Raw genomic sequence first — 27,653 nt, 5'->3', positions numbered from 1 at the left:
CATCTTTCCTGAATGCTTGTGATTACCCGCAGGAGAAAGAAGGAAGGTCCATCTGAGCCTAGTAACCTGCTAGGCTAGTGTGCTTAAGTGTAGTCCTTAGACAACCATCTGCAGGAAGTGACCTGAGCAGCCTCTAGTCCAACCACCCTGATTTCTGACTGACCAGGATCCATTTACAGTGAGGTCAACAGAGAGCAGACTTTGGTCAAAGTGCACAGTACGGTTTGTACTTACATCTCCAAAGCTGTAGCAGGTTGCTTTAACCCCTGTCACCACTCTCCACACAACACAGAAAGAGCTTCCAAGCTCTCCCATCTATTATTTAGAGTGGGACAAAACTGGAGGTATCTTGAGCATTGACCCCCAAACCCCATTTTAGAGAGCCAATGTCAGGGTATCTTTAGTGTAAATTACTGGTATTATTTACAGAACGGGTCTCAGCCCTTTCTCTGGAGGAGGGGTGAGATCACAGGCTGCCCATTTCTTACTGCAGAACCCCAACTCAAGCACCATTGCTTGTCATCAAGACACCTTGCTCTGTCTCTGTCTTGGACTGTATACTTGAAATGTTTTTGTGCCCTCCTCGCCAGGTCAGGGATGCAGTGTGAGCCGAGGTCCTGCACCCATCCCGAGCCACGGACAGATCCTCTCCGCAGCGAATGAGGCTTGTGCAAAAGTGAAGATTTTGGTCCCTTTATCAGCATCAAAAAATGTTACCTCCTTCCCTTCGTAGTCCAGATATACCCTGATTTTCCTGGGGACTTCTCTCAGAGTCAGGGGGCTCAGCGGGGAGGTGCAAGCCCTATACTGACCTCCCCACATCTGCACTGCCCAGATCCCCTCCTCAGGGTTAAAAATGATCTCTCCTTTCCTCTTCATAGACCTTCTGGCGACTCCCACAACCCAATCTCCCTTACCCTCCACCTCCCAGTAATGTCTCCCTGAGGTGAATGCCTCATAGCCCAGCACACAGCACCACGTGTCAAATCTTTCTGGATTGTCAGGCAGATCCTGCTGTTTGTCTGCCCATCTCACACTTTTCTGATCCTTGGACAGAGTGAGGATGGGATGAGCTGTGTTTGGATCCAAAGTCACATTTTCTGTAGGGAGGGAGAGAGAACAAGAGTATTAAGTACAATGCTGTGGGAGGGCTTGCTTTTCTCAGTGATCCAGCCTGCTGTAGCTGGAAAGTGAATTCCCTTCCTCCAGGATTCATTTGGCTTTGAATGGGGAAGAGCTCTGAGATCTCTGCAAAGTGCACAGGAGATTCACTGCCCTGTCAGAAACAGTGTAAGGGTCAGCTGAGCCAGGCCTAGGACCCAGAATCAGTGGTGAGGTGCAGAGGATGCACAGGGGTGCATGTGCATGCCCTGAGAGCACTGGTGCACCCCATGACTGGCCGCGCTCCCTGCTTAGGGGATGGCGGGTAGGGCAGGTGGGAGCACCAGTGCCTCCGCACCGTGAGTGCCGCTGGGGAGTGCAAGCACTAGCCACTCACTGGTTGGTAAGTTTTGATGTGGAGGTACTCCCTCTGGTTGGTGAGATTGGCCACGGGGGGACCCCCCACCTTGGTTGCTGACTGGTTGCTGGCAGGGCACATGCCCCCCCAACTAAGGTGGCACCAGTTCCCCATGCTCAGAAACCAGCCCTTCTATGCTTGTTTCTCACCAAGGAGGGGACTGGAGATCCTTGTATCCCAAAAGAGATCCAATGGGGGCTGTGAAGTGGAGAATATGGACACAGCTCACAGCCCCTGCAGTGCCTCCTGCCAGTGATCTACAGTTTTTGTTCCAGCTGCCCCCTTGCTAGAATTTGATATGACATCTCCTTGCTGTGCTATGATTCCCTAGGGTGACATGAGTATGAAGTATCCCTCTTTTAAAGAGCAACACACGTTTCTACTGGTCCTAGGTTTTTTTTTGATGCATATGTCATAAGACAGTCTTTGGAGAAAAAAGTAATAATTTTTTTCCCACACCACAGTCAGAAACTTCTATGCTCTGCACTATATGAATTACAGAGGGACATACCCTTTCTAGTGAATTGTGCAGTAAGCTTAGACTTGTCGGCCTTTTTATTTATTTTTTAATAAACCCTTTATGGTAAGTGCCTCTGCTTTAGGTAGCCTCTCTGGGCAGTGCCAGCCTCTTCCTGGTGGTGGGAGGGGTGAAGTGGGACTGAGGGGGTGGGCTGTGCTGCAGGTGGGAGTGGGGTGGACTCAGCTGCTGTCCCCAGTGCGAGGTGGGCAGCAGTGGTGGTTGGACTGGGAGGGGTGGCTCTGGGAACTCTGGGGTGGCGATAGGCCCCCCAAGGACCCTCTCTAATGCCACCTCAGCTTGCAGGGTGTGTGGCAGGGCACAGAGCTGCTCTAGAGCCCAGCTGAGATCTTGTGGCGGTCATGTTATCACAGCACAGCTACTGCTGGGGTCTCCGTGGAAACAGGAGTTTTAGTTTCCTGCCCTTGCAGCCGCAGAGCAAAGGATCCACTGCTTCAGTTTAGGGCGCCTGTTCCGTGAACATCCCCCCTAAACATCAGTGGGAAAGGGATGGACTGTGGGCAGAGAGAGAGCAGGCCTTAGTCCAGGTAGATGGGTGTACAATCAGCTCTATCTTATGGAGGGAAGAGCTCTCAGGAATCCCCACAGGCGCGTACACCAGCGGAGGAGGAGGAGGAGATGTGGTACTGTCTGGACGCACAGTGGCGTGGCTCTACTTTGGACCCTGCAGCAAACTTCATTCCTATAATGTGCAGCAATATGCAGGTGCTTGTGGAGGTTTCCATGTGCTATCCACTTCCACATGCGGGGAGAAGGGACATTTTCTTAAGGGAGAAGGGGATCTGGACAATAAAATATCATCTTTATTACCTTGTGTTACAGGTAGAGTACATTGTCTCCAGCCTGAAATCAACAACATAATCAAAGATGAGGAAAATACTAGGGTTCAGGAGTATACAGCGTGATACACTGAAGGGAAAAAAAATGTTTCTAGAATGTCTACCCAAAGTTATGGTGGAAGAAAGAATCAGAAACATACCTAAATCATACCTGGATCATGTGTTTCTCGCTGTTGTTAGATATGTAACAAATTCTTTTCCATTATATAATCCCATAATTTAAGTAACCATTAAATTAAAATCACATTTTACCGACAAAAAACACAAGATTTATGTTACAAATAAAAGGTTAAAAAGATTTAAACCTGTTACCACCGAAACTGGTGAAAAATCTTCCAATAAATCTCTGGGGAGTTAGAACATGGTACAGACACCGTGGTCTTGGGGAAACTGATGCATATCTTTACCTTTACATCTGTGAAGGCTCTACTTAATAAATTCTACTTCGAGCATAAACTTTAATGGCAATTAAAAACATATATGTTTTACTCAAGAAATGGCCTTTTCAGGAAAACAAACAAACAAACAAACAATTTTTGTTTTAGATAAAGGTCGTAAATTTTGTTATTAAATAATTAATTAAAACATTGTTTTTTAGTTCATGAAATACTGTGTTCCCAATAAATTAATAGTGTCAATAATTATTCTATTTTTTTCTCCATATCTCAATGAAAGTGTTTTGGCAAATAATAACAGCAAAAAAGGGGAAATGAGACTTACCGATTTCTGCAGTAAGTTTCCCTGAAAAAACAAAACCAAACAAGTAAATAGTCACCGTGTTCCAGAGGTTCTTCCTCATGGTTACCTGATCAAAGGCCTAGATTTGTTACGTATATAATTCATAAATGGTGCAGAGGTATGTATCTGATTTATAGAAAAGTTCAGCAGATACATGTAGCAGGTTTTTGTTTTAGATAAAGGTCGTTGTAAATTTTGAAATTAAATAATTAATTAAAGCATTGTTTTTTTAGTTCATGAACTGTATTCCCAATAAATTAATTGAGTCAATAATTATTCTATTGTTTCTCTATATCTCAATTAAAGTGTTTTGGCAAATAATTAAGCAGAAACATAGCATCCTAACATTAAAAAAGACCTCAAGGGTCATCTAACTGTCTACCCCTACATCTCCACAACTACATGTTTATCAAGGCTTTAAAAATTTGATTTGTTTTTACAACTAGCTTCTCATGCCTCTACAGGAATGGATGTGCAATGATTATCTGTATAGATTTATAATTTTGGAAGAAAATTTGGTCACAAATATTCATTCTGAGTTAAACTGGCAACTAAAGAGATTGCAGTTATAGATAATAATAGATAATAGAAGTAAAAGTGCATCTCTTGGCAGAGATGAAATTCTTAATTCAAAGGTAAAGAGCTGTGTGTGTGTGCGCATGCATGTGTGCACACATGCATATGTGTGCTGGAGGGTGGTCCTTTCCCTTTCTTTTTTCTGTTATCTCCTTCTATTATACAAGATTGTCAACATTATAGTTAGTTTTGTTTCATGAGATCCCTTTTCTTTGTTCTATTTTTTCAACAGAATAGTAACCAGGATACAATCCTATACAAAAGCAAAAAAGGGGAAATGAGACTTACCAATTTCTGCAGTAAGTTTCCCTAAAAACACAAAACCAAACAATTAAATATTCACCGTGTTCCAGAGACTCTTCCCTCATGTTTACCTGATCAAAGGCTTAAATTTGTTATCTATGTAATTCATAAATGGTGCAGAGGGATGTATCTGATTTACAGGAAAGCTCAGCAAATAAATGTAGTAGGTTTTTTCTTTTGGGGGTTATGACCTTCAGTACTGAAATCATAATAATCAACAAGGTGAAGTTGAATAAGGAGTTTCCATATTTATTTGCACACCACATGTATTTCCTCCTGCAATCAGCCTTCCAAAATTGGGGTGCATATTTTAAGCTGACAAGCTGATTTTCTTCACTGGCGTAGCAGAGAGGAACAGAGCACATAGACACTGACTCCTGGGAGCCAAGATGTCTGTCACTTTTCCCTGAGGCTCCAAACATCAGGAGCAAAGTCTAGTATTAACCCTCTCAAAGCTATTGACTGAACATTGTCGCTTGTGCCTGGGGGAGCAACTGAGCTGGCTCAAGGCAAGTGAGCTGCTGCATTCAGTCTGCAGTATCTCGATGAGACTTGTGTTGTGGAAACAACACTTTATTATTTACAGGAACTTATATAGGGAACTATTGACCGTCTACCCATGCAAGGGGCTGGGGCCTAGCCTTGTTGCTGTGCTGCCACACCAGAAAGTCCCTGCTTCCTTGACCAGACTTTCTCCTGGCTTGCCACATTTTCAGGACACTCCATATTTCTAGGAGGACTTACTCTATCTCACAGTGTTGGCCATGACTCTGGAAAAAAATATTTCTATAGATTCTGCCTTCCAAAAGCAAGATGTGTGTTCATATGGGGCTATAACAACGACATAAATGTGAAGATATTGGTGAGAGAGTCCTGCCCCAGGTGGATTTTTCAGGCTACACAGGTTGGGGCAAATTATCATCAGATGATTACAAAACCATCAAGAAAAGATCCAGAGGGGATGAAGAGGAATCGGTAAAACCATGGTTAATCCATCAAACTGACATAGAAGTGGCAGTTTGGGATACATAACGAGATTGCTTCAGTTGAGCAAAGAAAGAGAATTGTGGGGATTTTCCTGAAAAATGGTTGCCTGACTTAACTAGGCTCTCCATACAGGCCATTTCTCACAATTTATATTAGACAAGTTGGAAATAATGTCAGAAGGAAGGACAATAGATGGGAGAGAACAGTGCTGGAAGTATCAGGAAACAGAAGTCTAAATTTAATTTCTCTTTACGCACCGAAAAACTATGACACAGTCATGTATCTGCAGTTTGGGCACATATACACTGGTCCAGATTCTAGTTCACCCCATAGTGATATTATATCACTTGGTGCCTTCAACTGTTGGGAGCAAAATGTAGTGGGGGGAGGCACAGCCACCTGGGTTATAGCCTAACAGCACGCTGGTAAGGACATTTTCCCCTCGCTTCAAGGTGAATGTCCTACTTCACAGAAAGGTGTTCAAATCACCCAGTCACAGGCTGGGTATTATCTGAAGTCTCTCCAGCCCTTTTCTTGGCTGTGCAGAGAAAGAGACAACAGCAGCATAACAGTGAGTGGGCAAGCGGGGCTTGAGCCACAGGCACTGCCTAAGGGGAGGGTCAGGGATGGAGGTAGGGGAACATGTCCCCCTTCCCCTGCACCGTGCACCTTTCCTGCAGGTCCAGCTCCAGCAGGGGTGGGGAGAATGGCCAAGACTATGAGAATCGCGGGGACAGAAGAAGACCCAAGTGGAAGCCTGCTCCTCTAGGGAGATGCACAGGGCAGGAGCAGAGGCTGGTGGTTCATTTCTATTGGGAGAGATTTCACTTTGGGTTTTTTTATGCTGAAAACCAGTGGGGAATCACCAGCAGCAGTGAACCACCAGCTGCTGCTCCTGTACCACGTGCCCAAGGTGTAGTACTGACCAGTTATGCCTCTGGGTCATAAGTGGAGCCAGGGGGAAGAGAATAACCCAGATGGTGGCAACACAGAGAAATGGCCATGGCTTTGGAAGGGAGGAGGCCTTGGGCTCCAGCTTGGACTCTTGTTCCCAGTTGAACTGAAACTTCTCTACTCTCTATCTATTTTATCTAATGAATATTAAATGCAAGGTGCAATGCATTAGCCTGAAGGGAAAAAATAAAGAGGCCGCTTAACCCCTAACCTGGTGCTGAGAACACTGTGCTGGGAAATCAGAGGAGTGGAGGTTCAGACCAGCTGAGAAGAACCTGAAACCTGGTTTTTCCAATTCCTGGGTGGGCACCCTAACCACCAGATGAGAGGTCCCTCTTCCTTCACTGACTAACTTTTACTAATCATGGATTTTTTCCCAGCTTTAATATCAGGAGTGAGCTGGCCTTCAGTACATACCTGTACAAACATGCAGTGCAGAATGCAACACAACGGAGCAGGTCCAGTATGTGTGTTCACACTTGTGTGCACAAAGCTGAATTCCATACTGTGAAAAACTGCTATTCCCCAACTACAGATATGCCATTTAAGCATATAAAGCACAATAGGATTTAGCCTCTGGTTTCTAGGCCTCCCTCATGCTACTGAAGGTGAGCCACTGGGCAACCAGACCACAAGAATCATGGGGTCAGAAGACAACACAAGAGGGAGCCTGACTCTCAAGGCTGGGGGCTTGGAAACTCTTCTATGAAAGGAAAACCAGGTTTGGTCTCTGCTACAAGGCCTTTGGAACAAAGCCTGTCCAATGAAAAGGCTAATGAACAGTGTTGAAAAGAAAGGACAGAACCAAAGAACTGTCTTTGCTAGAATGTAATGATACGTGAGCAAAGGGAAAGGAAGACATCCTCCCATATTTTGGGCAAGTGCCTTGAAAAAACAGTATCAATCAACTGATGCCTAATTCATCGAATGGAAGTGCTGATCACTGATGGGGGTGTATAAAGAAGCTTGAGACTGTTATCACTGCAAAGGTATAGACACCGTAAGTACAGGCAGCCCTCAACTTATGACTTTTCCAGTTCTGATGAACGGCACTTACAACCATTATAAACTGGTACCCTGTGTTGAGGTTTCAACTTAATGACGCTTGATGCAGCTGCGTCCAGCTGGTAAGTCTTTTGTGGTGGAGGGGGTGGGGGCAGATCAATGGCCCAGCTGGAAAGGAGGGATTGGGGCTGGGGCTGGGATAGGGGCTGGGGTGAACACTACCCAGCTGGGACGGGGGTGTGGGACAAAGGTGAGGCTCGTCTGGGGGGCATGGGGGTGGTGGCTCCCACCGCTGTGCGCTGCTGGTCCAGGAGGGCAAGTTGGGGGTGTGTACTCCCAGATCTGTGTGGGGTGTGCAGGACCGTGGCTGCACTGCACTGCGCTCTGGGTGGGCACAGCAGTGCTGGCAACAAAGATTATGTCCTGCCGCCACTCACCCAGGTGGGACAGGGTGGGTGCAGGGTGGAACCACAGCACTGCCTCCAGGCGCGCAGAGTGCAGTGGGGGTGCCACCTCCCACATTCCTGCACCCCCTGGATGAGCTGTGTCTTTGTCCTGCACCCGCTCCCAGCCCTGGCTGGGTAGTGCTTGCCCCAGACCCTGTCCCCTCCCCCACCCCCAACCCAATCCCTGCTTCACTGCTGGGGCATTGGTCTGCCCCCTCCCCTTCCACCACAACAGATTTACCAGCTGGATGCAGGTGTATCAAGTGTCATAAAGGAACCAATATGACATTTGTAACCTTGTTCCTATGGGAAAATTTGTTTCGAGTTACAACATTTTGACTTATGACACGGTTTTCAGGAACCAATTGTGTCTTAAATCTGAGGACTGCCTGTATTAGCAGAAGAGCTTAACTAAGTTACATCCTCAACTTCAGAAACTTGCTCAAGAAACACTGGGAAAAGTTATCTACGTAGAAGGAGGAAGGCAGGGCTTTGCTTATTAAAAAAATAATCCAGGAAAAGAAACAGTTGATGCTAACAGCTTAAGAAGGGGGTGTCAGACATATGGCCTGTAGGCTAGATGCAGCTCATGGAGCTGCTGTATTTAGCTTGCTGAGGTACCTGTGTCTGGGGGATGTGGCCTACCAATGAATCTGGGGTCCTTGGGCCCTGCCACCACCCCGGACACACTGCTGCCTCAGCCACTGGTTCTGGGGATTCAACCTGACAGGAGCCCTGTAGTCTGGATCCAGTCTGGGACGCAGCGTCATTTGACAACTCTCTTAAGACTATTGCTGGACTATGATATGGAAGCTTCTTATCACTGTCATCAAGGAAAAAATTTGACCGGGCATGTTGAAATTGATAGTATGTTTCCTTCAGAGCAGAAAGCATGTCAAACACATGCTTTAGGGGAAAAGAAAGCCAAAGACCTTGATTGTTTGCTGGGTAATTATGTATAAGCATATCATAGCATGTCACACAAACAGATTGTAAAAGTGTTTGCACTGGTGAAAAAAAACCAGCCTGAGATACCAGGAAAGGCTCGTTGATGACCAGGGATCCTTGTTTTCTATGATAAAAAAAATCCCAAATTTTCTGATTTAAAAAAGTAACCTCAAATCCACATTTTTCCATGATTAAAATGAAATACCACATTTTATATATATAGTGGTGTTTCATTTTAGTCTCGGAAAAATGTGGAATTTGGGTTACTTTTTTAAGTCAGAAAATTTGGGATTTTTTTTTTTTTATCAGAGAAACCCAGGATCCCGTTGAGGCCTGTATCACCTGTTTTATGTGAAGAGTCTGAAACTATGAGCATGTCTTCACTGTAGCGACGGAAAGCCCAGTGAAGACATTACCAAAACATGCCCTATCCACTACATGGGAAAACTTACCAATATTTCCTTCTTGGGGCTGATTAGGGAACAGAAAGGCTACAGGTTTTCCATTAATACTACCCCACCAGAAACTCTGCATTTGATTTATCTGTTAGAGAACAATCTTGATCTAATTATGATCCATTTCCTTCTCCAATATTTACCTTTTCTCTTAAAGAGATGAACAGTAAGGCCAATGAAAAGAAACAAAAGCCCCAGAATCATACAAAGGGCTAGGATCCAGGGATTCATCCTGGGGAAAAATATATCTGAAAAACAGAACCCCAAAAGGACTGACATTACTATGTAAGCAGTGAAAACAAAATCACATTGCTTCCAGTTGATATAAAATTACCTCCAACCAAACTGGGCTACACAAAAAATGAAATATGGTCGTGTCTGTACTACAGAAAACACAAGTGTTTAAACAAGACTCCAGCTAACACAAAAGAGTTCGATTTCATTACTCTGCAGTGTATAGAGTATAATGAGATGTACCTAATGCCCTGTCTATATTAAAACAACAAAACACCACAACGTAAACTTTCTCTTTTATGGGTGAATTTAAACTAGTTTATAGGTATGTTTGTAAAAGCCCCAGTGCAGCCACATTTGTATTGGTAAAGCTGCTCTTATGCAGTTATAGCTTATAGGAGGGAAAATAGGCACTACAAGCCCCTTTAACAGTACAAGAATGCATATGTATATTCTGCAACGCCAACTGGATACAGCTGATATCAGCAGAGATTCACTTGTTTTAGTAGAAAGCCTGTACTAGGTTCTTCTGGTGATTGACTGTGTCAATAGTTAGGGATCACACCTCTGCACACCCCAATGGACATAGCCAGGCCAAAAGAAGTCATTTCTGTGGCTTAGACTGCTTCAGCTGATGGAGACAGTGAAAGCAGCAGAAGCAGAAGCCCATGACTGCCAGCCTGCCTGCATTCGCTATGGTGGTGCTCTGCTGGGATATCTACTTAGCAGAACTACATAGAGATTTCCTTGCAAATCAAGGTCTGTTCCACAGTTACAGGACAGTTTTTGCATGCTTGTTTTGTTGTAATGCCCACTGGAGTGAGGCTCCATTGTTATTCAGGCACCAAAAGATACATATCTCTTGCTAGTGTGTGATTTTGATTGTTTGACTTTCCTTTTAAGACAGTGGAAGGCTCTGCTTCAGACAAGATAGTGGGCTGTAAATGCTGGCAGGAAGGTTATGCAGTGGGAAGGCAGTTTGAGTATGAAGGCTTAGGTCTTACAGGCTCTCACCACAAGGGAGAAACATGGATAAAAGGGGAGAGAAAAATAGTTTTATGGCATACAACTTTCAGCATTTGGTGAAACACTCTCCTTTATCCACATTGAATTGTACACACATGTTCACAGGAAGGGGGGACCGTTTAGAAACCACATAGCATTGTATACTGAGGCTCTGTCCCACCTGCAAAACCATGCGATAATTACAACCGCCAAGATAACACCATCTTTAAAAGAAATCTCTTTTTCAGTTGGGGGAAAAAATCCATAGTAAATCCACAAAGACCTTTTGTTAATAAAGAATTAATGTTGCCGGTTGCTATTCTGTGCCTTCCAAAACGCTGCCTTTACCGAAGCCCATCTTTTAAGTGCCCAGTGTTCCCAGTCATTTGTTTTCTTAGTGTAATTTTAGATAGTCAGACAAACTTCAACTTGTTATTTGTGATACATAAGTTCCTAGAGGCTCCTTTGCACTACACCCAGAACACACATGTTAAGAGATAACTACTTCACCAGGAGTTTACAACCAAATAGACATGACAAAGTGTTGGGAAAAAAGTAGGGGCTGTAAATAACCTTCTTGTCCTTATTGTACAGATGGAGAGGCAGGCACAGAAAAGTTGATTCACTTTCCTAAGTGATGCAAATAGATCTAACAGGACAAAGAAGTGACTCTGTGTCACCTGGTGCTAGGTCACTTTCTCAAATACATGTTTGTTCCTTCACTTTGGGTTACTTTGCACATTGCACATGCACATTGCACATTGCACAGCGATATCAACCATCAATGAGTGGCTTTGCCTTATCTGACCTGATATGTAAACTGTCGACTCTTTCTCGTGATTGGCATGTCTGTTCTGGATACAACAGGACAACTTCTGATTGGTATGCTGCGCAATAATGATAGAAGCTTGTATTTCAAACAAGCCGTTCTCCACTTCAGATTTTCTTACAGATAGCGATTGTAAATGCTTCCCAGTAGCATCTCTCCACAGCACCTCTGGTTCAGGGTACCAGCCAGTAGACTGACAAACTACTCGAATCCCTCCATCCTGATAATCCTCAATTGAGATGTGTGGATTAGACCCTAAACCTGCAGAAGAATGGCAGGCATGTATTAATTCTCCAATCAATTTACATAGATATTCTGCAGAAAAGATAACACTCTGAGCAATCAATAGGCAGATTAAATGCATAATCTTTCTGAATTCCTTCTACTCCCAGGCAGAGCAAATTACACAAACTTTAAAAAATTCTTGACCTTTATCTTCATTACAGTACAACTGTTTGCCTTGAGCCCAGTGTTCCTGAGTGAATTTATTCACTACACACAGATGTGCTTTAAGGAGACAAAGTAAATTAACTCACTCCCATTTCTTATGTAGTTGTTGGAGAGAGAGAGAGGTAAGAGGGCTGTTTCCTTTCTACGAACGTGCCCAGCTGAGGTTTCTGCAAGAGTGCAAGTTACAATTTACATTATCGTCAGGACCCTTCCTGACTACAGGCTGCCACCAACTCAGCCACATCACAAAGGGCTTGTGCATGTCCCATAATGGGGCAAATAACACTAAGAAAATTCTGGATTTCAGATCACCAATTTCTAATCCATATGCAAAAGAGACCTGTGGGACTCCAAATATTAAATACTGTTTTGCAAAGGGGTAACAAAAGCTTCAACCCAAATATATGTGAAAAATCTAGTGCATGCAAAATAAGCTTCAAGATGTTTTTACTCATAAATGTAGGGAAAACAGAGATTAAAAAAAAGGGGACAGGGGAGTGAATTCCATATGCATCTTCCAGTAAAACGTCCCTGTTTAGGTCTGCTCTTTAGGTTGACTTAATCCATAGAGCTTGACCTCTGTATAGTTTACAGGCCATCTTTTTCCTTGTGTTTTACTACTCAGATTTGTTGAGCTTTCTGTCTGAAATGTGTCTGTCTCTAGGGACCTAGGAGAAAATTATTAATGTAAAAAAATGCATGTAAACATTGAGAGGATGTTTTAAGGACTGCTTTGTGCATATATGTATGTGTGTGTGTGTCTTGTGAAGTTACTTTACAAAGTGTGTGCACTTGGCACCATGTGTGTACGAGGTTCAGACGTGCTAGATTCTTACATTACCTCTGGTCAATGTAGTGTATATTGCACATTACCCAAGCTGCACAATTCATAATTTATACGAAGCTGTTACAGCCAAACCTACAGTGTTTCTTTTACTTAGGGTGTAGACACTCTTGCTTTTGACTCTGGAGTTCATTGGTCCAATCCCTGCCGTGAGCTATGATGGGGTTGTCATAGGCATGTGATAATACTGCAGCCACTGCTATGAATTTCTTCAACTGCAGATTTAAATGACTGCAGGATCCAGTCTTTTGACTCATTGTTTACTGCAGGGGTGTCAAAGATTCGGCCTGTGGAGCTATATCATCTGGCCCTGGTGCTGTGCATGGGTCTTGAAACGATGCATAGGTGGCATGGGAGGCATGCTGGATGGCCCCCATATGTTGCACATGGCACCTGCTCCATCTCACCTCCTGCACAGCCCAGCCATGTGGCAGGTGGAGCAGGACTGAGCCTCACATGGTGCCCACTCCAGATCCAGGATGTGGGGCCGGTCTAGCTCACGCCACTCATCCGGCCTGCAGAGCTGGATGAGTTTGACACCCCTGTGGTACTGTATGTGCAACTGCACTGAATCCAACACAAAGCCATCATGACTCTCTGTGCCTCCAGCTTCATTTTCACACTCATCTAAATATTTCTGTAATACTGACTGAAGAACTAGAAACAGAGCAGTTTGTCCCCACAATCCTGTATGTGTCACATCCTCCCAATATGACATCTTAGGTTTTTATTTGACTGTTTGGAAGATTACCAAATAGTAATAGTGGTCCATAGCGTTAAGTTTATGTAGACTTGTGATCCATTTTTTTTCTGTACTGCAGAAAGACGCAGGCTGCCATTTCTTTACCACATCTCATACTCGTATCACTATCATTAGAGAAAATAGGCTAATCTAAAGAGCAATTCTAGATACTGACTGAAAATCATTCTCCCCCCACAACAAATTAAAAAACACAATTTTTGTTACTTTGAGGTTTTGAAAGTTTAGCTGCATTTTTATTTTTATGGTGCTAGCCATTTTGTTTTAAAATTCTTCAAGCAATATCTACAACAACTAACTGAAAATGGACACTGTCCATAGGAATATGCTTCTTGATGAAATAACCATTTTCCAACTTCAAATGTTTTTTAAGGAAAAATACTGACCAACTCTATGCTTACAAACAAAACAAAGTAGCAAATCAAATCTGTCCAGTACAACTCATCTCAGAAAGAAATCTTGACATAAGCTACTTAAAGGTCTGGTAAAACCACCCCCACTCCAGGCTTCTTACCTGCTATCTTCAGCTCCAATGTGGCTCCTGCATAAAAAGTACTTGACTGAAAAAAACATTCATATTGTCCTTCATCGGAGGGTCTGACATTACGTATTCTCAAAGCAGCACTTCCATTGGCAATGTTCTCTTTGAGAAACTCGGTCCTCCCCTGATCTTGTGGCATCTGAAACTCAGCACGATCCTTTCCATCATGGTACAGATGTCCAGCTGATAAGACTTGGGGTCGTGACCACGTCACCTCCATGTTCTCAGCACTCATCCTAGGGGACAGGTAACAGGGTAACACAATGTCCTCACCCACGATGGCAGTGATAGGGGTGGCAGGTCCAAGCACTGTGAACTGGGCTGTGAAACATGCCAAGGGAAAGCAAAAGTCAATGTAGGTGGTCAGCGCTAATCAGAAGAATTAGGAGGGTCAACAATTTCTGTGCTAAATATTGGCTGTATCAAATACACATCCACGTGGCCTGTGCATTGGCCTTTGTATTTGTATATGAATACTCTGACTCTGCACTGCTAACACTGCTAGGAAAGAAGGCATTTCAATGGCTGTCACCAGGGAGTAGAGCCAGTGTGGGCCAGGTTCAGAGGAGCTGGATCTGGATGCCAATCTTAAGACATTGCTAGTACACATGTACTGGTGTAGATTCCCAAAATGCAGTGGAGAACCCGCTGTCCTGTCCACCACTGACATCCAATAGACAAGTGGTTACCATATCCCCTGAGACAGTGGGGTATTTTACTTTTTTGTTTCATTTATCTATAGGGATTCAATCCCAACTCTTAGAATAACCACCTCACCACCAGGAAAAAACGCTATTTTGAGATAGGGGGAACTTCCAGTCTCTCTTCTGTATGACCAGGGACTGAGCTTTTCTGAATTCAAGACTAGCATGTTAAACAAAGCTCTCACTTATTTCGTGCCTCTAGCACCCTGAACTCTGATTTCTATTTTGCAAAATGGAAGAACTTGCACAGGAAGATAAAGTGCCTGCTCCACAGCACATATACAGAGAGACCAAAGCGTGGGATTTAGGGCGTTCCAGTGGAAGATTTGTAGAAATGTAGACGTGAATCTCCTCAGCAGAAGACAGCATTCAAATTGGGTGTCTTGTACCTTGTTGAAGTGCTGTAAGTACTGAACTATTGGAGGTCACAACTGGCAGCCCCTTCTCCATCTAATCTTTCAAAGACATGTAGCAGGCTCACCTTTCAGAGCTTGGGTTGATTCCCAGACTTGAGATCCTGATGTTTTGATTGGTAGAGCCCATCCACCAATCAGGAGTCAGCAAAAGAAATAAAGTCACGCCCCTTTCCTGAGGGGAGGGGGAGAAGAGCTCCCTCCGACCTGGTTGAAGACTGTAAACTGTGAGGTCTGGAAGACATCAGGGGCGGAGCCCTGGAGCATATAAAAGGGGCTGCATGCCCAGCACGAGGATAGATGCAATGAGAGACTCAAGAAGAACGGAGCTGAGAAAAGGTGGGGAGCTCTCCCCCAGCGGGCAATAGGCCCAAGGCTCCTGAAGCTGCCACTGGAGGAGCAGCCTTGGGAGCAGTGTGAGACTGCTCGGGCTGTTGACAGCGCGGAGGGATGGTGCACAAAGACCCGGCTCTGGGAGCAGTGTGAGACTGCCCGGGCCCATCATGGAGCACAGTTCAGTGCACGGAGCCTAAGCTTTGGGAGGTGCAGGTGGCAGCTCAGGCCTGCAACCCCAGAGGGCCTGCAGGACACATGGTGTGCAGGGCAGTGCATGGGCCTGAGCCTTGGGAGCCAGGGAGCAGTGGAGGATGTTTGGGTTAGCCACCCAAACAGGATGGACGGCCGGATGGCATAAGGATGGCTGGCTGGAGCCTGAAGGGCCCAGCCTGTGCTAAAAGAGCCCTTAGTGCTGAAGCCAGGGACTGGGGAAATAGTAATGCTGCAGCATGAGGCGGGTGTGCAGGGCAGTGCATGGGCCTGAGCCTTGGGAGCCAGGGAGCAGTGGAGGATGTTTGGGTTAGCCACCCAAACAGGATGGACGGCCGGATGGCATAAGGATGGCTGGCTGGAGCCTGAAGGGCCCAGCCTGTGCTAAAAGAGCCCTTAGTGCTGAAGCCAGGGACTGGGGAAATAGTAATGCTGCAGCATGAGGCGCAGCACCCAGCAGCAGTGGTGCAGCAGCTGAGAGGAGCTGAGCCCACGATGCCCAGAGCGGGGCACAGGGTGGGGAGGAGCCCAGTGGTGCAGGAGAGGCCTGGAGAGGCGCTCCAGCAGAGGAGACCCCATCAAGCTGCATCCTGACCACTGCCACCTGAGGGAGCGTGAGTCATTGGGCCCTTGGGTCTCACAGGGGAAAGACGTTTGAGGCAGGCAAACCCAGAGAAGGGGCTGGGTATGCAGCCCCCCACCTAGTCAAGGCCCTAAGGAGAGGGGCCCCTGATGCTTCCTGGAGACCCCCTCCCCCCCACAAGGGACCCCATTGGAAGGACTATCTCTTGCCATGGGTCAGGGACTATATTAAGGAATAGATGTTATTAAGATGGTTTATGTCTGTGCCTTCAATTTTGTAATTGAAGTGTTGTGTTGTGATGTTGTAAATAGTGTTATTTAGGGTTTGATCTTGGTTACTGGTTAATGTCCACTGTGTAAATATATGTATATGATATTTAGTTTTATGTTTATGTATATTGTAACTCAATAAATTGTATATAGTTATGAACTTTGGGCTTGGGCTAACTCTATAGAGGGAAGAGGGATCTTCTCGAAATTCTGGCATCCCTCTCACAGCACCCCCTCCTGCCTACCTATCCCATCCAATTGAGACTAGGGCGCACCCTTGGGTGTAGCCGGGTTACAAACATATTCAGATTTTGAAAGAAAAGGTATAAGCACCTTATATCAGGGGATGGTTAAGGACTTTCTCCAGGTGAGGGGTGGATGCCTCCTTGCAGCCCTGAGTAAAGCACCTAAATCTGGGAGAGGAGTTTGATTTAACACACACCTGTCCCCTCTGAATTTCTTTATCACCTCACTGTTCTGGCTTCTTTGGATCCTGTTATGACATGACTCAGGGTAAGTTAGTACCTTTTGGGGGAGATGGGCCTCTATTACTTCAAACCATAAAATCTATACTCCCTGCTTACATTATTTGCAGCTCTGTCCCCATGAAGCCCAGAAGAAGAGACAAGCAGCAGAGGGACTGATTCCTAGAAGGGCTCTGTCAGGGGTATGACTAGGATATAGGCAGTAAGGGCTAGGTCCCAGAGTCACAATCCAGGAGATCAGGACCACACAAGGACAGGAAGAAAGGGCCCCAACTAGAGTCAAAGGATCAGCTTTAGGCAGGTCAGGAGGCTGAGGTCTGTAACAGACTGGGACATAGGTGGTCACCCTGGCTGGCACTACATGCTGGGGGTGAGGAGAAAGTCAAGATCAAGAGACAGGGAGCTAAACCAATACCACTAGCCAGGGGGTATGGAGCAGGAAACTATAGCTGTATGGGACTGGGGTGTGGAGAGCCATCAAGCTAAGTCATGAGCTGGTTATCAGGGAACAAAAGTTTATTACAGTCTGGAGCACAGGGGATCAAGGAGGCAGCAAGGCAGTCTGGAACAAGGAGTCAGTGGAGAGGAACCAACAGTTAGGAATCAGGAACAGCAATCAAACCAAAAAACCTGACCTAGGACACTAGGAACCAACAGCCAGGATCTAGGGACTTGGAAACCAGAGAATTCAAGGTAGCCACTAAGGATAAGGAGTCAGAAACCCAAGGATATATAAGGCATCAATTCCACTGTGCAGGTTGCTGGATGCTGAAAGGGCTCCTGCTTATAAGCAAGAAGCTATGCCCATGCGGGCAGCTGGGGCCAGCTGGACTACTATCAGCTAAGCCCACTGGGTAACAAGGGCCAGCTGGATGCAATTCAGTAGCCTCCTTGTGCTCTGACTGCTGACAAGCTCTTCTTGATATAAACAGGAAGCTTAAGTAGAGCCTTTTTAGGAGTTACAGCCACAGCTTGTTTCTTCCTCTATGCTTTACCCTAATCGTGAGCAGTGGAGATAGGCTGCAGAGGTGCACTGGGGGACTGCCTCTGCTTCCATCCTGCCTCCCTTGGGTGAATACTGAACAAACTGCAGGAGAGGTGGGGGTGGAAAACTCAGCTTTTCAGGTTGGGGGTGCTGACAATATTCAACACGGTAGAGTTAGAGAAAATGCCTAGAGGGAGACTCAGTAGCAATATAGACTTACTTTTACTCTTTCTATCTCTCTCTGCCTCTACACTTTATTAGGGAACCCAGCAGACAGAGTCTTCCTTCTCCACTCAGCACTTGGTACTAGGATCCTTCTTCACAGCTGAGGGGGAGCTGAGCACAGGAGTAACTCAATCCATAGGAACCACAGTCCTGGTATGGCATCTGTGTCTGTCTAGGTCTCCCAGAAATCTCAGTTGCTTAGCGCTTCTCTTCTATGCTTTATCCTCTGAACACTGTTTGGGGAATCTGTCTTGGGGTAAATAGACCTCCCGTGGCACAATAAGGTTCTGAATTCGAGCCCAGGGCTCTGATGCTTCTCAGCAAAAAGGAAACTTCATATTATTTTGACTTTAACAATACTACTACTTATAAAGCACCCCTCACATATACTCTCAACTGAACATCAGTCCTACAAACAATTTCTTATTAATTAAAAAACAAAACAAAACATGCCAACAGCAACGAAATTGCAAGCAGGTGGGTAACAATGAAGCAACAAAAGTAGCTGTAGTCATTATTGAAAACAAGCAAACTATGGGAAAAAGATTTTTCTCTTGAAGTGGGGAAAATAAAATGAACCAAATAAGAACCTGCTTCTGCTTCTACAGCACTGGGGCTCTCATGGCAAATCCTTGCAAACCTGACAGCACGGCCAGAAGATCTGAGCTTTCACAAATGGAATTACATCTCATAAGTAAAAGGAAAGAGGATATAATGCATACTGAAGGAAAGAGGATTCTTACCTGAGTCCAGCTTATGAAGAGGGAGAGAAATGAGGAAAATGATGAGGCTGGGAAGAGAATCCCAATGGAGGAAGGGAATTTTACATTTCATTCTAGTTTTCTCAAGTGAACAGATGAGGTAGTGGTATTTGTGGTAGTGGAGTTGTGTCTCTGAAGAATCAGATACCAGACTTTCCTCTTACATTGGGTTTGTGAGTCCCCTTCTATATCTCCCTTCAGCAACTTTGAAAGGTAATGAAGAAAATCAGCAGCTGAGCCCCAATAGATTCCTGCTCAGGGTGTAGAGATATGTAATCTTCTTAAAGAAATACCTATAATCCCAATGAGATTGACATTTTTATTTCCACAAAAGTTGAGTCTTTCTCTCTCTGTTCATGTTGACTTTTCTAGTAGATAGTAAACCTTTTCTTTTTCATTATGAGTAGTTTACTTGTCAAAGGAATCCATGTTTTCATGGCAGCTCCTGCGTTGTTTTTCGACTAGAAGCCTGAATCGTTTTAACCTTTAGACTCTATAGCAATAAAACATGGTAAATTCCTCAATTTAAACGTTCTTAAAGAGCCAAAGGTTGTCTTGTTTGCATTATTTCAGTTCTTGCAATAGAAAGATAAGAATAACACAAACAAATGATGTTATAAAGTGCAAGGTGTGTAATAAGTAACTGAAACCACCTTGTAAGAGGGATGTCTTTACTTTTAACTAAAAGTCAACCACAGCTGTGCCAAATGGCAACAGCATAAAATCTTTCTTGATATTGAACCACATAGCTATGTATCCTTTGTATGTTTTGATATTTATCCTAATTAATAGTATAGTTTAAAATTCATATTTTAACCTGTGAATAAGGTTCTTCAAAGCAATTAGTCAGAGTTTTAAAACAACTTGGTTTACCTCTAGGCTTGCAAAATATCTAAGCATGTGATCAGTAGGATTCAGGTAGAAATCACAGATAATAAGGCTGTGCAAAGCTTGGGAACACAATTCGGATTTGGAGATGATTCGGAAAATTTGGAGGCTGAATCTACGAATCTGAAACAAATTGCTAGAAGCTTAAGCTTTCCAAATAGATTTGGAGCTTCTGAATCGATTCGGAAAACACTCGGCAATTTGGAGGGCTGTCTGTATGGGGAAACAAAAACTTAGAAGAGGGAGGGGGAGTAGGGTGAGGAGGGGGATCAAGGTGGGGAGGACTGGCATCTCTAGCTGGCCAGCGAGCATGATTTCTCTCTGACTGCCCTTCCAATTACAGTGTCTGGGGGAGGGGCATAGAAACAGCATAAAAGCCTTTGTCTGCAGGATTGTTGCGCCTTTTGTGAGCTGGTTCTGAGTGAGCAACAGTGTGAGAAAGGTACTGTGCTGCCTGGCTTGCTTCTTAGTCAGTCAGCTGCCTGCTCTGTTTTGTTCTTAGAAAGGATTGGATAGGATTGAGCTTAGCTTAGTTTATCTTTGAGCTTAGACTCTTTTTACTTAATACTATCCAATTCATTTCTTTCAATTTATATTTGTTCTCATTTTTTTGGAAACTTAAAAAAAAAAAAGGAAGCTCAGTGTTTTCCCTGGCAGTGTGATCCATCACTGTGCAGGGAGGCACACATTGCACACACTTATACACACATAGAAGAAACAAAACCTGCATTCAGTTCTAGAACATCAAACATCAGTGGTTATTGTTGCTACTGAATGTCTTCTTACCAGATTTCATTAATGTCAAATAGGTAAAAATTATGCCCACAAACCACAATTCCAGTTCCTCTCATTTATTACTAAAGGAGATGCTGAAGTTCACAACCCTTCTAAATCAAGACTGCAGAACAGACCTAGACAGTGGATTCCCATTTAAAATATTCTCAAAGCAGAAATACAGACAGAAAAATAATCTCTTTTTTGCAGGTCAGCTTTTCTGCTAGGACTAAAGATGAGACTAGAATCACTACATGGACTGCATCTGCTGAAGGGGAAAGCAAACTGGTGCCTAGACTTGTCTTGAGCTATGGAGAGGAATACCAGCATTGACAGATGGGAGGGTAAAGAATATTTAGTACATGATGGCATAGGTCCTGAATTACAGCCTTTACAAGAAGCTGTTCCCTGCACTGATTTCTCTTTAATGGCACTCACAGGAAAAGTTTTCCCCCCAGTCACCTGTTTCCATCTGTTTAGACTGTGAATCAGATTATACGCTAACACCAAATGGCAAGAGTTCTACTGTAATCCTTTTTATGTTTCTGTAAACATTGTCCGAAAAGTACTGGAGCACATTAAAATACTCAACCTATTTGTCCTTGTCATCAGCCCTGCAAACTAAGGAACATTGGCCGCATCTACATAAAATGCAGACTGCAGAGTTGTTACTGCATAGTAGCATCGTGTCATTTTTCATAACGCTGACTGCGCAGTAACCCAAGACTACTGTGAAGTAACGTTGTGTCACACTTTCTGTTACGTGATAGGCCTGTGTAAAACTTCAGGTGCTGATTCAATTCGGAGGAGATTTGGCCCAATTTGGTGGCCAAATCTCCAAATCTGAATTGAATCAGGGGACCAATAAAAAGGTCCGAATTGATTCAAAGCTCTCTGAGTCTTCGGAAAAGATGCAAAGAGCTTCAATGATTCGGGTAGTTCCTGGTGGCTGCAGCAGTGAGCTGGAGCCAGACTGGGAGCTGGTAAGTAGGGGGTGGAGGATGGGGAAGGGGACCATGGGGGGCCCCCTGCCAGGCTCCATTCCCTGCCTGCTCCCCCAGCCTCCCCAACCCTGCCCGCTCTCCCAGCCCCTTCATGGCAGCCCGTCCGCCCCAGCTCCCGGCACTTAAAAAAAAGAATCCCCACTCACTGGGGTGCTGCCACTGTATGGAGGGCTCTGCCATGACCACCCCAAACCCCCCACATTCCCCGTCACCCCCATGGCTCTCCCACCTACCCCAGGTAAAGCCCTTTAAAAAACCCCAAAACTTGAAATGTTCCCTGGTCCCATCAGCTCCCACAGCAGCCTCAGGGCTTCAGGGAGCTCATGGAAGACCCCTCTTGTGGTGCGGGGCAATGGGGGACAGCGGAGATTGCCCCCCCGGGTAGGAACCATTGCGTCCCGGGGTTTGGGGTTTTTTTTTCTCTTCAACGGCCAGAGCCGGGGCAGGCAGGGTATCTATGGGGGGAAGGGAGGTGGAGCTGGGAGAGCAGGCACGGGATGGGCCTAGCTGATTCAGAGATTTGGCAGGAGCCGAATCTCTGAATCCAATTCAGCTGAATTGATTTGGGAGAGTGAATCGAATCACTGAATCAAATCACTGTGCCCCAAATTGGCCGAATCTGAATCTGAAGCAAATACTAGCAGCTTCACACAAGCCTACAAAGTGGCACTACTGCGTAGTCAGCATCTCTTGTAGACACAGCCACTGTTATGTTCAAGGTTGAGGAACAGAGATACATAAGATCTAACTGGAGGTGTGGGGCAGAGCAGAAACAATGCACAGGCCTCAATTACTCCAAGTCAAAACTTCTACAAAGAAGCAATCTTTCCACCTAAAATCTCATATACAATGTTCACCTAAAATTTAGACCCACAGGACTGAGCCAAATAATGTGCCAGGGTGTGATCAAGGCAGGGGCAGCTTTGGCTGCAGCTGGAGGTGAATCCGGGATTGACCCGAGCAGGAAGGAGCCCGGAGACCTCAGCAGAAGGCAGGGCCGATTACCCCCTGGCAGGAAGAGACAGGCCAGGGACAGAAACACGCCGGCTGGGCCAGGGCTGGGACACAGGATCGTTCCCCTCCTGCACCTGCCGGTCACAGGCAGGCATGAGAGACCCTGGGGGCTCAGGAGAGCCCAGCAGAGGGTGTGAAGGGAAGAGCATGGATACAGCTCATCTCCCTCTGCGCTATCCACTGCCTGTCCTCAATCCCACTCTGTTAAACCTTCCCTATTGTCATTCTTTGAGGACCGCTTCCCAGAGAGACATTCCCACTCCAGCAAGTCACAGTCAAAGAAATATAAAATATGGACCAGAACAGTCCACATGTCACAAAGATTAGTTCTGTCCCAGATTTCATGTGCAGGTCCAATTTCCCAAGTTTCCAGAGCTTACCCAAAAGGAACAGCCTAAGACATAGCAGATGGAAGGGAGTAAAATATATATACAAATAGGAAGAGCTTAATGTGAAAATGGAGAGATAATGTGTGGGGAAGTGGGAGTGAGAAAGCCATAAGTGACTTACATAAAGAGAAGTTAATTGTGTTAAAAGCCAGGAAGTGTACTTGGTGTCTTAATAAAGAGAGTTGGAGTATTGTTGGAGCTCTGCCAGTCCAGGAATGTCCAGGAGGCAAGGACGTTTTATGGTATCTTTTATTGGTTTGACTCCATAGGTGGAAGAGCTGTTGGATAAACTTTTGGGCATCAAGTGCCCTTCCTCTAATAAATGAGAAAAAAAAGAAAGATTATATCATGATGGTTGGATAGTATGAATGATGCAGCTGGGAGTAGTCCAGATCACATCATGAAGGACTTCCATGAGCTGGGGGCCAGGCTTAGGAAGTTGGGGGCACAGGTGGTATTCTCTTCCATCCTTCCAGTTGGTAGCAGCCAGTGATGCCAGGATGCCTGCATCAGGGTAGTCAACCAGCGTTTCCAGGGATGGTATCTTTGTGAGGGCTTTGGATTCTAGAGCCATGATCAGCACTTGCAGGGAGGAGGCTTCCTGGGATGGGACTATCTTCATCTCTCTGCTAGGGGTAAGCATAAGTTGCCTGATCTCTTCGGAAGAGTTTTAAACTAAGTTTGACAGGGGATGGGGAACCAGTGGTCGAGGAGAACCCAGGGTTGGCAAGCTGCAAACAAGGCACCGGATCAAACCAGGGAAGCTCTAAGGGGCACACTAGACATCGTGGCAAAGGGGCACCAAGGGCACCCATCGAGGAGCTAATGTGTCTTTACACAAATGCCAGGAGTATGGGGAATAAACAGGAGGAGCTCACATGCTTACTTGCTAGCGCCCGGTATGACCCGGTTGGCTTCATGGAAACATAGTGGGACTCTACTCACGACTGGGTGGTAGGCATTGATGGGTACAGGTTGTATAGGTGAGACAGAGTGGGGAAAAAAGTTGCACGGGTAGCTTCCTATGTTAAGGAGCAATACACATCTTCCATCATCAAGGTGGGGGTAGAGGAGGGGAATATTGAGGTATTGCGGGTTAGGATCCAGGGGGATCCAGGGGAAAAGGACTTGGTAGTGAAGGTCTACTATAGACCTCCTCATCAGGATGATGAGCTAGACCTGGTATTCTCCAGGCATCTCTCAGAGGCCATTCAGGCGAAAGAGGTGGTGGTCATTGGGGACCTAAATTACCTGGACATCTGCTGCGAGGAGCAGATGGCCAAATCAAACCACTCACGTAGGTTCTTAAACTGCATGCAGGACCTCCACCTAACCCAGGAGGTGTCCAGTCCCACCAGGGATAATGCCTTGCTAGACCTGTTCTTAACAACTGGAGATGATCTCGTGGGTAACCTGTGAGTACACAGTAACCTGGGAGATAGTGACCATCATTTGGTCGAATTCATTGATCCAGCAAAGGGAGGCAAAAATAACCAGCTAGGCTAGTGCTAGACTTCAGAAAGGCCAATTTTAGTAAGCTGAGAAGGCTAGTTAGTGAGGTGGCTGAACATAAGAGCATTGAGCAAATGGGGTCCAGGAGGGTTGGCAATTTCTCAAGGGAGTGATCCTTGGGGCACAAAAGGAGACTATCCCATTTCCCAGGAAAGGGGGCAAGGGGACAAAAAAAACCCCTTGGCTGAATAGGGAACTCCAGAAAAGACTGAGGGCAAAGAGAGAGATTTACATGCAGTGGAAGCAAGGGGCAGCCACCAAGAAGGAATATACCTCCCTGGCACACTATTGCAGGGAATCAGTTAGGCAGGCCAAGGCAGGACTGGACCTTAGGCTGGCTTCAACAGTCAAGGACAATAAAAAGTCCTTCTACAGATACATAGCGAGCAAAAGGAAGGCACAGAGTAGCATAGGGCCCCTGCAGGACAAATCAGGGCAGCTGGTGCCATGCAAAGGGAAAAAAGTGGAGCTCTTCAATGAGTTCTTCACTTTAGTATTCCTAAGTACTGGCCAAGACAATTCGTCCAACTTGAACATAGATGTTTGGGAGGCACTAGACTGCCAACAGTTACTGATGACTTAGTGAAGGAGCACTTGGAGGGGCTGGATGGGTACAAGTCAGCAGGTCTGGATGACCTCCATCAACAGGTGCTGAAGGAATTGGCCAGTGTCATAGCTGAGCCATTGGCATGGCTGTTTGAGCACTCATGGTGCTCCACCCAGGACCCCAAGGACTGGAAAAGGGACAACGTGGTACCCATTTTTAAGAATGGTAGGAAGGATGAGCCGGGTAAATTTAGGCCAGCCAGTCTTACCTCTATCCTTGGGAAAATACTGGAAAAAATCATCAAAAAGTGCATTTGTGAAGGCCCAGTGGGGAAATGATACTGAAGGGAAACCATGCACGGGTTTGTCACAGGTAGATCCTGCCTGACAAACCTTATAGCCTTTTACGACCAGGTCACACACTGCCTAGATGCAGAAGCCAAGGCAGATGTCATCTACCTGGACTTTAAGAAGGCCTTCAACACAGTTTCGCATCCTGTTCTCATAAGGAAGCTAGCAAGCTGTGGAGTGCATGCTTACACAGTCAGGTGGGTGGGCAACTGGCTTAGGGACCGCACCCAGAGAGTGGTGGTGAATGGGTCATTTTCAGCCTGGAAGAAGGTGGGCAGTGGGGTCCTGCAGGGTTCGGTCCTTGGACCGGCAGTATTTAATATCTTCATCAGCGATTTGGACGAAGGTGTGGAGAGCACCCTGTCCAAGTTTGCAGATGACACTAAGTTATGAGGCAAAGTTAACACACAAGTTATGGGGCAGGGAGCAGATACAGGCCTATCTGGACAGGTTGGATCAATGGGCAGAATGCAACAGGATGCAATTTAAATAAAGCAAATGCAAGGTACTCCACCTAGAGAGGAGGAATCCCCAGCACACCTATAGGTTGGTGGATGACCTCCTCAGCAGCACAGTGGCTGAAAGGGATCTTGGAGTCACAGTTGACTCCAAGATGAACATGTGCTGGCAGTGTAATGAGACCATCAACAAGGCCAATCAGACCTTGTCGTGCATTAGCTGATGCATGACCAAGACATCGAGGGAGGTGATGGTCCCCCTCTATGTGACACTGGTCAGGCTGCAGTTGGATTACTGTGTCCAGTTTTGGCTGCCGCACTTCAAGAGGGAAGCGGAGAATTTGGAGAGGGTTCAGAGTTGGGTCACTCACATGATTAGTGGCCTCCATGAAAGAGGCCTCCTATGAGAGGAGGTTGAGAGATCTGGATCTCTTCAGCCTTCACAAGAGATGGCTGAGGGGAGACCTTGTAATGGCCTATAAGTTTATCAAGGGAGGACAACAGGGAATTGGTGATGCGCTGTTTACCAGGATATCCCTAGGAGTAACTAGGAATAATGGGTATGTCACAGAGCACTGAGGTGCCCTGTGCCTGAAGAGGGGAAAACTGCTAGGGAAGGAGCCCTAGCAGTGACTAAGGAGCACAGCTGTGGGTTGCCGGGGCAACCAGGGAAGGTCAGCTGACCAGAGGGGGCAGGGCCTGGCCCTTATAAAGTCCCGGAGCTGAGGCCAGAGGCAGTTCCCTCCCAGCAGCCAGAGGCAGGAGCTCCCTAAGCCACGATGTGAGTAGAAGCCTGACAGCAGGTACAGCTTGACCTGAGTGGAGCAATGTTGTGGTAGCCAGGTGGCTTATGTTTGAGTTTTAGCCAGGAGGCTCAAGTTTGTGTTGCTGTTATAACCGGTGGTTTGGGTGAGGCTATTAGGGGTTGGAGCAGGCCTCATAGGGGACCCACAGTAGTGTGGGGACCCCAGCGCCAGTAGGGGCGCAGCGTACAGGGTACATAGACCCCAGCCCCAGAGGGGGGGCACTTTGGAAAAGCCCCAGAATGGGGGTGGCGAGCCCCAGAGAGGGGGTCCTGTTGAAAAACCCCAGAGTGGGGGTGGCGGTCCCCAGAGGGGGGAGCACTGTTGAGAAGCCCCAGAGCGGGCGTGGCAAGCCCCAGAGTGGGGGGTGACACTTGAGAAAGCCCAAAGAGGGGCCTGATTGGGAAAAAAGCCGAGACATAACAGCTATTCCATCTGCGAGGCTTGGGCTGCGGTATTGGGGAGGATAGGAGCCGCAGATAGCGCTCCCTGGCAATGGGGCAGTACAATGGCAGCCTCCCGGTAATTAACATCAACTAATTAATTAACGACAAGGCATGGCAGGCAAGAAGGCAGGCGGTTGCCTCAGGAACAGGTGTGCGGGTCACAGTTTAGCTCGGCACAGAACAGTTACCTGTTACAGGGTACAAACTAGTAGAGAGTAGATTCAGGTTAGACATTAGGAAGAATTTTTTCTCAGTAAGGGTGGCCAGAGTCTGGAATGGGCTGCCAAGGGAAGTGGTACTCTCACCTAACTTGGAGGTCTTCAAGAGGAGGCTTGATAGACACCTGGCTGGGGTCATCTGACCTCAGCGCTCTTTTGGGCCTGGGGCAGGGGGTTGGACATGATGATACTTCGTGGTCCCTTCCGACTCTATAATCTACGAATCTATGAATCTATGATGGAAAAGGAAAGTGTCGCAGAGCACCTCGGAGCTCTGCTCCTAGGGAGTAGAAACTGCCAGGGAAAGA

General features: G+C 46.0%; 1 protein-coding gene across 2 annotated transcripts in view; it reads right to left on the bottom strand.

Annotated features, from left to right (window-relative positions):
- Positions 1-6: 6 nt before the first annotated feature.
- LOC102372939 (butyrophilin subfamily 1 member A1-like) overlaps positions 7-27,653 on the bottom strand; it is a 54,111-nt gene continuing 26,464 nt past the window's right edge. For both annotated transcript variants that reach the window (XM_025194699.1, XM_025194698.1), the window contains 7 exons: positions 13,945-14,292; positions 11,356-11,637; positions 9,452-9,556; positions 4,499-4,519; positions 3,617-3,637; positions 2,868-2,900; positions 7-1,100 (listed from right to left, as the gene is read on the bottom strand). In XM_025194699.1, coding sequence (XP_025050484.1) covers positions 592-1,100; positions 2,868-2,900; positions 3,617-3,637; positions 4,499-4,519; positions 9,452-9,556; positions 11,356-11,637; positions 13,945-14,206 — 1,233 coding nt within the window. In that variant the 5' untranslated portion in view covers positions 14,207-14,292 and the 3' untranslated portion in view covers positions 7-591. The remainder of the gene's footprint in view (positions 1,101-2,867; positions 2,901-3,616; positions 3,638-4,498; positions 4,520-9,451; positions 9,557-11,355; positions 11,638-13,944; positions 14,293-27,653) is intronic.

This window comes from Alligator sinensis, unplaced genomic scaffold (assembly GCF_000455745.1).
Source record: "Alligator sinensis unplaced genomic scaffold, ASM45574v1 scaffold1006_1, whole genome shotgun sequence".
NCBI lineage: Eukaryota > Metazoa > Chordata > Crocodylia > Alligatoridae > Alligator > Alligator sinensis.
The sequence above is the reverse complement of the archived record's forward strand: the minus strand, read 5'-3'. Positions and strand labels throughout refer to the sequence as shown.